This window comes from Neopelma chrysocephalum, unplaced genomic scaffold (genome assembly GCF_003984885.1).
Source record: "Neopelma chrysocephalum unplaced genomic scaffold, ASM398488v2 Primary Assembly neopelma1_42, whole genome shotgun sequence".
In the NCBI taxonomy this organism is placed as follows: Eukaryota; Metazoa; Chordata; class Aves; order Passeriformes; family Pipridae; genus Neopelma; species Neopelma chrysocephalum.
This window is the reverse complement of record NW_020897700.1, coordinates 16,340,940-16,354,779: the sequence shown is the minus strand read 5'-3', so window position 1 is coordinate 16,354,779 and position 13,840 is coordinate 16,340,940. Positions and strand designations below refer to the sequence as shown.

Here is a 13,840-nt window from a genome sequence, read left to right as displayed (position 1 = left end):
ATGCCATCTTGGTTCCTTTATACAGACATTACAGCACAGGTCAGAAATCAAAAAATTTTTATCTATTTTTAATGATACCTATTTTGTGAAAAGGCACGTTCAACAAATGGTACCAAATGCCTCATAAGAGCTTAAGAAATTATAGTGATGAAGCCCAGAAATAAAATAGTTTCAGTGAAATGTAACTTCAGTCGAATGAGTCAGAAATTATGGGTCATGTCAGACTACACAGGTGTTCACACTGCTCATTTTAATCGAGGCAAGAAGCAATGTCTGATGCACTGCTCAGCTGTGCTAGTAAGCCACAGTCTGAAATATCTTGCCTAGTGTTCAATTTTTGCCACGTATGACAATGAAGTACTACCAAAAGACAAATGGTTTCCAAAACTATTTCCAAAGCATGCAACAGACTAAAACATGAGTCTCCCATCTCAGATGCTGAGTACAGTACACAGTTATTGATGCAGCAAGCAGATGACTGAAGTCTGTGCAGTTACTGTGCTAAGCAACAAAGTTTAATAGTGCAAATCAAAGATCAGCTGGCATCAAAATGCTGCCGAAAAACAAACAAGCATCAGAGCAAGAAACTGATCTATTTTTGGCTTCACTGAAAGGAAAAAAATATGCTTGTTGCTCACACAGAAATGAGAAATTAAAAAAAAAAAAAAGAGTCCTGCAGGCCTCGCCACACATGCTTGACTAAGGAAAAAATCATTCAGTATGAATATGGGCAGAGTTGTAATGAGTGCAGACAACTAACCAACCCAAGTCAGATGAGAAACTGAGAATCCTGACAAACAGAAACTAAGTCACCTTTATGACAAAAGATTTTAACCTATATACACAAAATTATGAATAATTAGAACATTAATATCTAGCTGTCATTTATTATGCTTTATTTCTTTGTCTGTGTCTTTGAATACACTTCCCTTTAAATGGCATCAAGTCCTATTCATACATGCTGCTTTCCTCAGGCAGGCTGGGAGGCACAAACACTACAGAGGAATTTCTGAACATCATACTACATTGCCACTCAAATCCCTCCTCTTTCACAAATTTACAGTAGGTAATTTTTATACTCCAACTTTTTAATACTTTAATGATAAATAAATTTCAATTATGGCCTAGTAACATGAACTAAAAATAGTAAATAATAACAAAGTTGCTCAGAATGCCAACAAGTTTATTATCAGTTCTGGAACTAAACAAGAATCCAAAGAACAATATGTGGACAGTTCAGCTTGCAAAACTGTTTTACGTATATGTGTGTGAGGGGGTATGGGGGAATTATCAATGAACTTTTTTCTGGTTATGATATTTTATGTAACACAGCAGCATAAAAACAAGTAAACTTAATATATTAAATTGAACAAGAAGCTGAACTTTAGTAATTATAGCACTTCGAAAGCTTGCAGTTTACAGCTACTCTCTACTGTTCTGAAAGGCAAAACAGTACAATCTTGTAATTACAACACGGTTGAGAATATCTAAAGGAAATAAACAGTTTAGTATCAATCTCACCCAAGACCAAACTTTAATCCAGTATTTTTAGCTAGATTAAAAAACACATAATAATCAGATTAGAAAAGAAATCAGACTCACTTTTTTAGTTTCTCTGCAAATATATACTGAGTGAAGTCCTCCACTGATGGAGCAAAATACATGCTATCTTGCACATTAATACCTTTTTCTTTGATATGTTCAGAGCTGTTAAATCTTAACACATAAAAAGGATGTAGGACGGGACCAAATATCTCAAATATCTGAAAGAAACAAAATTAAAATGTTTAAATAAGCCACCAAGAATAGATAGCTAATTTCATTGTAGAAAATGGTATTTAAGAAGTTCAATATATTTTCAAAATGCGGCATCAAATAAAGTTCCTTTCATGCTTTAGTTTTATTACCAAAATTTTGTTTGACAGTATATTTCCCCAGCTAATTTCCACATTTGTTATAATGTGGAAAAGTAAGTTCTCACATCCTTAGTAATCCTTCCTTTTGTCAAATCTCTATTCTTCTGTGTCCATTTTGCTTTCAAATCTCTTACATCTGGAATAATCTCCTGATCATTTTTTCCTCAAAGGTCATCTTTGCAAGATGCCTTTACGTCAGTTACCACTTGTTCCCCAATTCCAGGGAGAGCAGAGAATTCTGCCATGTTGTACAGAACATCCACAATTCAGGCTGAGTTTGTTTCACTCCCATCTAGCATTCAAGGATATTATAGTAGTAACTATTGTAGATGATGGTTTTCCTTTCACAGAAAATACAGAAAATTCAATGCAACACCCCTCTCAGCAAACATTATTCACTGGCCTTAAACCAGTACAGCAGAGCACAGAGCTGTAAACATTCCCCATTCTTCATGACACTTCACTCTAACCTTTGCCCCTATCTGGAAGTAAGAGAGTACATTCAGTTATTCCAAGACATCATACATCTGAAAGCAACCTCTACCTCTCCACAAGCACCCTCATCAAATACTGGGAATTCACCAGACATTGCAATTCTGTAAGGATGCAATGAATTCCAGGTTAGGAATTCTTGAGATTAAAAAAGTAGTTGAATATAGCAAGAGTCAAAAGCATAAAGAAAAAATATATATCAAGGAAACATTATCTTTCATTTAATCAATTTCACCTCTAGTTTTTGGAGCACTAAAGAATACTTTCAATAACAGGCTTTTAATTTACACACACCTTTCCTGCTGCTTGCCGATCTTCTTTAAAAATTATGCTCTCCTCATTTACTGGAGGTAGGCCTCTTAGTGATTCAATTATTACTAAAAGGGAAAGAAAAAGATCAATTACAACTTTATGTTTCAATAGCATGTAGTTAATTGTACAAAAAAACAAACCACACCATTATGTGTCCACTAAAGTTCATAGAGCTGCAACCAAAAATTCTTGTGCACACACAAAACTACTTCAAATCATACATCCCTTCTCCAGTGAAATATGAATGGCAAAATTTACAATGTTTACAGAATTATTGTTCTCTGGTGTAAAGAAGTAAAAGAGACCAGATGACAGGTACAAAAGAGAAGTCTCAGATATGTGTGCGTGAGATATCTGTTGCATTTACCCAGGATGTTTCATAATTAAATGCATAGCAGAAATAATCTGGGGGTTGTTTGAGTGCAGATGCAGGTATATACTATGCCTTAGTATTCCAAACCAAATTCTCCTCAGAAAAAAGAATGGAGACTGCTGTTCACTATAGCTTTCCCTAGTAAGTCCTAAGAATCAGAACTAGAACACAAAAGTTGTATGGCAGTTCAGTCACAGTAGCAACTGATGATGTTGCTTACGTATGCACATACACAACCTGAAATACATTTCTGCAATTTAACATCATATAAGTCTCATACTACTAACCAATGACTAATGATGGTATGAATAGCCAGAGCAAGTACGTCATTCTAGTAGCTCAAAATATGAAATCTTAACACTTAGTGGATTTAAACACTGGACACAGAGGCACATTCTTCCTTCATTAAGTACATGATCTGATATACAGGTTTTCCAGATTCTGAGATATAATTCTTATTCTTTACTGAAATCTTTATAGTAGATCACTTTTCTTTGGTAGTAGTCTGCATTTGTTGCTTTAGTCTACAGAAATACCAGGTCTTCCTTTACATTCAAGAGGAACTGTGCTTAAAGCTGTCAATGTAAAGGCCTAGCAGCATTACATTCAAAAATTCTGATTCTGAAGGTAAACTTCTCTACCTCTTAAAACAACAGAATGCTCACATAAGCTTTCTCAATGCCTCTCAATCAGCAAATAAGGTCACTCGAGCGCTTAGTGCCACTCAGACTCAATCAAAAACTAACAAGATCATCACTGCTAAACTTACACAACAGGACTTAAATGTCACCAAGCTAAAAGTCAAGCTTTGCTATAATTGCAATCTGCAAAAACCTTTGAACATGCCAAACTAGTATATGACAATGCTCAGGCTTAATAGTTCACTGAACTTCAAGAGAATTTGGGGAATCAATTTCTTTTGTGCCTACCTGCAAGATAAAATATACAGTGAAAACTCAATGTGTTGTTTAAACCTCATGAGACAAAAAAAAAATCCAACAAAAAACCAACCCAAGAAACAAAACACACACACACAAAAAACCCCTGAAAACAAAACAAAAAAAACAGATACCAAAACCTCTTGAGAATGTTCTCACCTTGATTCATCAGACATAGCCTCCCAGTCTTCAGTAGGCTACAGAAAATATTCTGAAAATCTAAGTCATGCCAGTCCCATGAAACCTAGGAGAAGCATTATCACCCACAGCCTATTAGACTTACAGTTTCCCCTACCCCAACCCACCCTAAGTCCTCAGCTTCTACTCTTGCAGGGCCCAAAGCGCAGCCACAGGGCACATTTCTCATATACACCAAAACTGTTTACTTTCTAGGCTACAACCCACACAGCGAATATTTCTCTTCTCTTTAAGTACCTTGAAGCAAAACACAGCAAAAGTTTTGGAAAATTCTGATACACTGAGCAGAAGTTCACAGAAAGTACTGTCATCTTGATTTTAGCTAGAGCAGAGCAAGCATGAACCTATACTGTTCTAGCCTCAAATTCACCTCACAGTATGAAATACCAAACTTAAAAGTATCACTCACTGCAGACTGATGAACTTGGAAGCTTGCTAAGGAGAACAGCAGAGATTTCTGAGATACATCAAAGGGAATGAAAAAGTTCAGAATACTGATTGTTGCGCCAGAACGGTATTTGTTGTTTCCAAATGAGACCTCAACTCCCCTCACCCTAGATACAAACCTGGTATACAGAGGTATCAATCTAGTTAAAAAATCAAGAAACCTGGTATACAGAGGTATCAATCTAGTTCAAAAATCAAAAAACAATCCCCAATTAGCTGGCAGGGTCCTTAATATGGCCACAAATCAACTGAAATTGAGGCCACTCAGACACCTGTTTACAGAAGAACTGAAAAGAAGCAAAAATATGTAGAATGAGAAGTCATAAAGCAAGGTAGTAAAAGCAGGAAAATAATCACAGATATTCTGGAGGTTTATGGCATTCTTATGGCTTTAATTCATTATGATTATTAGCTTGTTTTCTAACTTTCATCAACAAATCTAAATTCAACACTTCATATATTTTCATTACATAAAGTAGGATGCAGACTGAAGAATTCACCTACTGGTAAACTGACAGGATTTTAAAAGATTATACTCACCAATGAGGATTAAAATTAAGGACAGTTTTCAAAACTGAAGTCTTTAAAACACCTTTGTTTATACCTTCACATATTAGACCAAAAATAAGAATAACAGCAACTATGATTCAACTTTTTTCTTAAACTTGTTTTCAAACTACCATTTTAGCTGAAGACAGCCTTCCTGAAGTCCCCGTTATTATCAATAAGCAAGAAAGGGCAGTGTAGAACAAAAAACTGATTATTACCTTCCATACCCTCAAAGCAGCTTCCTGCAAATGAATGAAATTAAATTTAACTCTAAACTAACATCACTAATAAAAATACTGTAAAAGAATTGTCTATATTACCCGAAGTCTTTTACAATAGAAGAAAAATTAATAGCAAAGGCTATTTGCTTTCTTTTGTACTCCATTTAACATAAATACTTTAACTTCAAAATTGAACTTAATTTCTGATTTTCATAAGCAAATTGCTTTGAAAGCAGTTCAAGTGGAACAGAACACCTGAAACAGCTTAAATACAAGAATACTATGGCTGTTTTAATAATATCAGCTTCAGCAAAACTTTGATTTCATATACCAAATACTGAGGTTCCATGCATATCAGAAAAGATCCCTGAATGTCTATTGCCTGCAGTTAAGCCTACCTTTATTGTGTATCTCAATCCCTTTAAGTTTACCCTCCAGCACCTATAAATCATGTTAGTCATACTATCCTATGACTGCTGACATGGGCAGCTTTCATTCAGTCAAGGTATCAGAAGTGGGATGAATAAAGATAAAAATAAATAAAAAGAACCTGCACCACTAAAGAAACAAGTCCTTTTCCTGTCCTTGTATATTAACAAGAAAGCACTTGGGACTGCACTGTACTGCATCTGTGCTTTCAGTTACACAACTCCTATATTTTCAGAGATAATTCAAATATAGCCCATACCACTGGAAGATTCTCTTAAAATACAGTAATTGTTGCCAGAATCAATATAAAAATCACTAAATACACTGTGGAAAAAAGGCTTTCTAATGAAAAAAGTAAACCTGAAAGTCACATAGAAACACAAGCATAGTAGTCCTAGTATCACGTAAGCCAACTAAAAGGTAATTCAACACAAATATCATTTGCTAGCCTGAGTTCTCATTCAGCAACCCACTAACACCAGAAATCCAACACTGCAGTACAGACACTTCGCAGGAACAGTTAAGTACACAATTAATGCAGAGCTATGCAGAAATTATATTAATTAAAAACAAAGCAAATATATATTTCCTACCTAGCTGCTCAATAATGCTGGACACTGTCCCGAAGAGCTTCAGTTCAACGTTATCTGGCAGAATTATCGATAAGTCTTCAACAGGAGGTAGTTCCTGAAAACATCAAGTCAACGTTCAGAATATAATATCACACCAAGACATTCATCACTTCATCACTGCAGCAATTTGACAATTGTGAAAAATCTCCTAGTGTTCTGAAGATTTCATTTTAAAAAAATCTAGTTTGATTTGCCTCTCTCAGAATCATTCCAAATGAACTCCTCTTGGGGGAATGCCACTTTTGAGGACATCTTTCCTACAAAGACACTTCTCTACATATTTCCATCACAACTGAAGTAGAAGCCAATTTTATTTAACCCGAGAAAGCCAACAACTGACAGGCATTTCATTCCATTTTTTGAACTTTCAAGTTAGATAAATTTAGCTCAATGTACAACACAATAATTAATCAGTAATCAAAAAATAAGGCAACTTGCAATTACATTCAATGCATGGTAGAAGAAAAATGTACACAGCAAGAGACAATACAGCATGAAATACAACAGATGTGTATCATCTGATTTGGCAAAATGGTTACCTGTCCATTTATATCATGACTTGGACCATTATAGAAGATGTAAAGATCAAAACAACCTATACAAAGAAAATTAATTTTAGCTAAAAGTTGCATTTGTTACCAGAGGATAATCAGAGAACACTTTCAGAAAAAAAAAAAGAGCCTAACTTCAGATACAAAAATGAGTACTACACAATATTCAAATTAAACTTTTTCCTCAAATGTAAGGATCAAAATCTACTATCAAAGGCTGATTAACACTGAACTCATCATCTAACTGACCTACTCATGAACTAAGATGTGTATGTATATACTATACTGTTGTGAATTCAATATGAACTATATAGAATATAAAGAAACTAGAGTAAGCATTACTTTCAAATTCAACATCTTGTGAATTCAGAGGTAGAACACAAATCTTAGCACTAAATTGCACTTTCAAGGGCCACTACCAGAAACAGAATCCCACTCAAAGAGAAGAATCTTATTCTGTTTTATCAAAACTTCACCTGACAATCTTCACTTTAACAAGTGCTTGGCAAAAGCATACAGAGCAACTCAAAGATAAATAAGGCCAACATTTTCCCAGATGTTATAATACATAATTAAACGCCAGACATGTATTCACATAGAAACGCCACAACTTTCTACACGCTAGTGAGTTTTCCAACATTAAATCAATTTCACTGCTAGGACTTTAACTGAGTCACTTTTGTGAGAGCAATTCAAAGGCCAAAAACAAGCAGAAAAGAAGTTATAATTTTGATCCTAAATCTCAAAATGGTAAACTGTACCTTCTGCCATACTACATGCAATATCTGCCAATCCTACACTTGAAAGCAAGAGGTTTCTGAAATAGTTCCTTAATATATGCACCCAAAAAATAAGACATTTTAAGTTATTAACTGTGGTGGTTTTGGCTGGGGTAAAGTCATTTTTCTTCACAGTAGCTGGTAAGGGGCTGTGTTCTTGATTTGTGCTGGTAACAGTGCTGATAATACAGAAATGGTATTGCTGAGCAGTGCTCACACAGCATAAAGGTCTTTTCTACTTCTCAAACCACCCCATGAGCAAGGAGGCTGGGGGTACAAAAGACATGGGAGGGGACACAGCCAGGACAGCTGACCCGCAGTGACCAAAGGGATATTCCATACCACATGGCATCACACTCAGCATACAAAGCTGGGGGTAGAAGGAGGAAGAGGAGGACATTTGGAGTGATGGCATTTGTATACCCAAGTAACCGTTGCATGAGATGGAGTCCGGTTTTCCTGGGCATGGCTGAACACCTGCCTGTCCATGGGAAGTGGTGAATTAATTTCTTGTTTTGCTTTGTTTGTGTGTGTGCCTTTTTCTTTACATATTAAACTGTCCCTAGCTCAGCCTAAGAGTTTTCTTTTTTACTCTTTTGATTCTATCCCCCATCTTGATGTAGTAGGAGTGACTGAAAAATAGATACTTTAGGTTGGGTTAATAGGAGAGGGTTTAAAAGACATCACATTGTACTTACGTCAATAGGTAATTCATCTTTTGTTTTAACACAGTAAGATCTGTTATTCTTCTCATCTGGATGATCGTCTTCGTCAGATACTAGTGAAGATACAGAGGAGGATGTAGTTGATGAACTCTCTGAATCCGTATCACTGAATAAAACAAAGATGGGAGTTAGAATACTGACTTCTCAAAGTCACTGCTCTTGTACAGTCCCAACATTAGAATAACACTAAGTGAAAGGCAAGAAAATACTTGTTGTAAGCAATGTATCCTGTAAGATGAAGGGGAAAAAAATTCTAATTTTTGCAAATAAAAGGGATTAGTTTCATAATTCATGGCCTGCCCAAATCCTCTAGTACATATTCACACAGATTAGTAATTCAGTATTTCACACTGATACATGAGTAAGAGATGCTTATTGTCTTAAGACTCATTATATTTCAAGTAAAGAGATCAGTAAGAAACCAGTCCTTATTCATATCAACATATTGCTTTTAGCAGAGATAAATAAAAAAAATGCTCCTTTCTACATTCTTGTAATACCACAATCTCCTTCACAAGTAAATGGATAGCTTTCAATTATCTGTTGCTGCATTCTTTAGTCCAAAAAATGCTCATAGTAATTACAAAAAATTACACCTTCCCAAATAAACCTTTTGAAAAAGTCAAATATGGGCCTCCTGGAACAAAATCTATATAGCAAAAAGAAAAAAAAAATCATGGAGGAAAAAAAAAAATCAGTCAGACTACCAGAGACCAATCAGGGGAAAGAGGGAAAAAAGAAGGCAAACTAAAGATTAAGATACATGTAGACAGCTAAGTTAAAGCTATCAAAATTTCATCTTTAATGTTCATCAGTGCAGCAGATTTTGGAAGTAAAAAACACTACATATAGGTGAAGCCCCTGGAAGTCAAGAATTTCACTCTCTATCACTTCGTGATATTCAAGTACAACTTTGAACCAACTAAAGTCAAACTTTAATCAATTAACTATTAATGAACTTTGTATCTCTAAGAGGAGATTTTTAAGAGTTTACTTCAGCCTCCACTAGCTAAAAGAAGCACATACCCATATGGCTGCACTGGCCCAAGAAGAAAATACAAAACTACTGAAACTGCCAAAGCGTGCAGGCTTCTAACACTGCAACAGAGCTCACATCTAACCAAAGTTACCTCTCACCAACTGCACGGAACATCGAAGCACTGACACAAGCAGAAGATGGAATGTTTTATAAAAAAATCATTGAGGTTGAGAATCAGTTTTGCAATGAGATGCCACCATCAGAGCACGAGGTTCAGTCGGCAGACTCTTCACCTGAAATCCTACGTTCAGGCTCTTTCAGCAGTAACACCGCAGGTGTTGCCCCCAGTGCCGCAGGAGCACTCCGTAAGGAGCACGTCCAGCCAGGCACTCACACGGGCACGGGTGGCCCAAGGCGCTCCACACGCCGCCACTTAAACTCATGTTTCCATTAAATCAAACACCCTTACAGGGACTGTTCTCAAGTTCTGATGCATCAGTAAGTCTCCCAGCGAAATATAATAGAAAATACCTTCTTTAATGGGAAAGGCAGCGCTACAGAGGCTGAAACACGGGGGCGGGGGGAGGGCTCGGACACCGGGCTCTGGAGCGCTCAGACACAGCACCAGCGGCCCGGCCTAAACGAGCGAGGAGCGACCGGCGGGGAGCCCAAGGGCCGAACCCACCTGTCCGAGTCCGAGTCCGAGGAGGGCCCGGCGGCAGCGGGCGCGCTGAGCCGAGCGGGCGGCAGTGAGAGGGGCGCTCCCGCGGGCGACGGCGAGCGGGGCGCTCCCGCGGCCGGGGACAGCGGGGCCTGGGCTTCCCCACCGCCCTCCGGAGGGGCCGGTGCCTCCTCCGTGCCCGCCGGCCGCTCTCCGCCCAGCGCCGTGCCGGCGGTGGCGGGCTCGAACGCCAGGCTCTCCAGCTTCTCCACGACCTCCAGCTGTGCCTCCATTCCGGCGCCCGCGCCACGCGCACCGGCCGCCCCGCGCGGACCGCGGCCCCGCCCCCACCGCGCGCCACTTCCGCCCGCCCGCGCGGGCAGCGCGCGTGCGTCAAGGGCTGAGGGGAGGGGCGGTGAGTGGGGATTAACGCGAGTAGTCGGCGTTGTTATGCTTGTGTTCTAGTGCTCGGTAAACTCTGTTGTTAATTTAAACTGAACGCCGAAGTTTTGTGTTTATGAGGCTTGCTTGAAAGACAAAGTTAGAGGTCATAGCTACTCTTTGCTGAGGACCTCCTGGGTTGGATTAATTTTGGTATAAGTGTGCTGAAGATTCATGTAATTAAAGCTAAAAGAATAAAAATTAAAAGCTGTATAATATCAAATTAGTAATTTGTAATAGTAATTTGTAGTACCCTGATAGTGACGACATAATAATAGTTACTGTATAATATGTGGTGACCCTGTAATAATGCCAAGCTCTCCAAAATCTAACCACATCCTTCATCAAGACATAAATGTCCATTTATGTTCTGTGTTCACCATAAATACAGGATCCGGCATACATAGTGTCTTGTCCTGTAGGAGAGAAGGGAGGAATTCCCCCTGTCGTTCACCAGCCTCTGCGCGTTGGCAGTCTTAAAGTTCTTCGTCACGAGAGTAACACAGGAGAAAAAACACGTCTTCTCTTGAACATGACTTATGCATGGGAAATCCCAAAAGATGTACAAAAGACAAGCAACATCAGGAGATGACTGTGACAGTGAGCCTACAAACTAGCCTATTTAACACAGACGCCAAAGTGCAACCTGACAACTGTGGTCCTGTGCCAACACTGTGTCCCTGACCACCACGGAGCTTCACCAAACTGTCCTTTAGACAGGCTTCCAAATGAAGAGCTAGGCTGTCTTCACTACCAGGCAACAAGAGTGAGCAGCAGCGTGCAGTATAGGCCTGATGGGGAACCTCATAAATAAATACATGAAAAAGTTACATGTGATAATGCTGAAAGTGCCAAAGACAGCTGGGACTTGAATATCTGATGAGATCAGAGGAGACAATGATATGTTTTCCATATAATAAACTTCCCCTTCAGCTCTGAGAGAACCATGTGCCCCACAGCTCAAAGGGCACTCAAAACATTTCATTTTTGTCCAGAACGTCCAGACTGTATTGAACAAACAATCACAAGTGCTTCACTAGTACCTCACGCAGGCTGAGGGGAGCATCTGAAGGCCAAAGGTGTCGTTCTCTGGTTGTTCCATTCTTCATTTCCAACATGACACAACAGATGCAACCAGCAAAATTTATTTAGTAGGAAAATTATACATATCCAGATATGTGTATAATAAAATTCATCAGTATGGTTTTACAGTTATCTACAATTATGTATAGGTCAAGCAGAATGGGCACATTATGGGCATTTGGTTGTTTTTGTATTGTCATAAGTGAGGAGCCTGTATAGGCTGTATGTGTAAACAGCAGCAGTAAACACTTACTGCACAATTACACAGAACACCTTGGTTAGGAATCATCTTCTCTCCAGTGATAGCATTGGGATCCTGAAGTGAGGGTACATGGGAAGCGTGGTCTGAATATTACTGCCCTGTACTGCAAGCTCTTTAACAAAAGGGATATTTAGCAATTCATGCGATTAAATGTCGACAACAATTAGATGTCAATTGCACAGAGATTAAAGATTGTATGATCATAAAAGTGGTTAATATTGAATCTCATTGGCAAATGTATTTTAATCTCTAGTGAAGTGACAGAAATTATGAATATATTCAACTAAAGAATGAGTAGAGGGAGAATCCTGCTAAAACCCAGTCCTGCAAAAACAGATTCTGCAAACCCAGGTTTCATTTTCAAACTAAACAAGGAGAGTTTATTGTTAGTAGGTGTTTTATTAGGGTTTTATTAGGGTTTTTTTGTCAGAATTGGGACTTGAGATGTACCTAAAATGTACCATAATATCAGGTCTGTGAGTTCCTGTGAGAAAGTTAATCACTGTGATGGGGAGAGAATAATTTCCCCAAAGCAGACAAAGTCCTTATATCTGCCAAATCCTTTCCTAACAAATGGTAAAATAATTGATGCCATAACGTAGGATGGATTAGTTGAATGAAAATTAATTCTACTTGCTAAATATAAGTCTCTTATAAATGTAAAAGCATATTCAACTCCCTACCTTGCACTTATGTAAGTAAAATTCTTCAACTGTCTCATGAATCATGTCTTCCATGTTTTTTAAAGGATTTTTGTGTTTTGTAGCTGTACTGTAGCACCTAGATTGTGTTTTGACAGTTTCCCCTGTGTTTGTGCAGAACTGGCAGCATCTTTCAAACAAAAAGATATTTTGTTTCATCTGAATACTGCAGCTTAGCCTTTAACATGTAAGATAACATTTCTCTTAGAATGAGGATATTGAAAGGCTTGATGCACAGTAAACATTGTCATCTATTCAGCCAGGGCATTTGTAAGTAATCTGCAATGTAACAACACAGGCACGAAGATGTTCTAGAAAAGGAAAAGAATCATTTCATAGATCAACACTTGAATCACAGTAGTTCCAATGCGTATTTTCATGGTCTGAGCTGGTAAGAAATGTCACTGCTGGGACTGGAATCCAGGTCATCTGTCAAGGCTAGGATAAAAGTGATTGTAAGCCTGTTTTCTGCCTCCAATTCTTTGATGAAGCTCTCTGGAGTTGTTATTTTCTACATTTATTTTTTCTATTCCTGCTGCTAAGACAGGTGTGTATAATTGTTCCCATCGTACCTTTAAAGCTAAAATGATAGCACTCAAACTATTATTGCAATTCTTTATTGAACTTCTTTGGATGCAATAAAGGAATCTGTTGAAAAACAGTTTCGTCATGATGTCTCTCCTGAACTTGAATGTGGAAAATCGCTTGGAGATTAGAGTGTGCTGCTTAAATTATGTTTTTTTAGAGGAAAAGGCATGAATAAAAAAGGAAGTCTTGTTTCTTAATATATTTGAATTATGAAAACAAAATACTATTGTAACATTTATATGTCAAGATATTTTCATTTATATTGTGCTTTCTAAGCACCTGATAGAGCTTAACTGCAAGTAGGTCCAATTTGAGTCTCAGACTTGGACAATGGATTATGTTTAAAGGATTTAGCAGCACTTAATCATTGAATGATTTAACATTTACAAAGGGATTCAATGGGATTAACTACAGTCACGACAGTGACTTAATTATGGATCTGAGATGGCAACATTCATAGTATGCTTGCTATGGGGTATTTAAATCAATTCACACATACATGCACATGGGCACAAAGATAGATAGATAGATAGATAGATAGATAGATAGATAGATAGATAGAT

General features: G+C 37.8%; 1 protein-coding gene across 3 annotated transcripts in view; it reads right to left on the bottom strand.

Moving 5' to 3' along the window:
- Positions 1-10,513, bottom strand: part of NAF1 (nuclear assembly factor 1 ribonucleoprotein) — a 33,595-nt gene extending 23,082 nt beyond the window's left edge. For 2 of the 3 annotated variants that reach the window (XM_027676800.1, XM_027676797.1), the window contains exons 1-5: positions 10,227-10,513; positions 8,536-8,668; positions 6,469-6,562; positions 2,703-2,785; positions 1,603-1,763 (exon numbers count right to left, since the gene is read on the bottom strand). In XM_027676800.1, coding sequence (XP_027532601.1) covers positions 1,603-1,763; positions 2,703-2,785; positions 6,469-6,562; positions 8,536-8,668; positions 10,227-10,495 — 740 coding nt within the window. In that variant the 5' untranslated portion in view covers positions 10,496-10,513. Of the gene's footprint in view, positions 1-1,602; positions 1,764-2,702; positions 2,786-6,468; positions 6,563-8,535; positions 8,672-10,226 lie in introns of all 3 variants that reach the window. The other variant, XM_027676799.1, reaches the window with a different exon arrangement.
- Between the last annotated feature and the right edge of the window lie 3,327 nt (positions 10,514-13,840).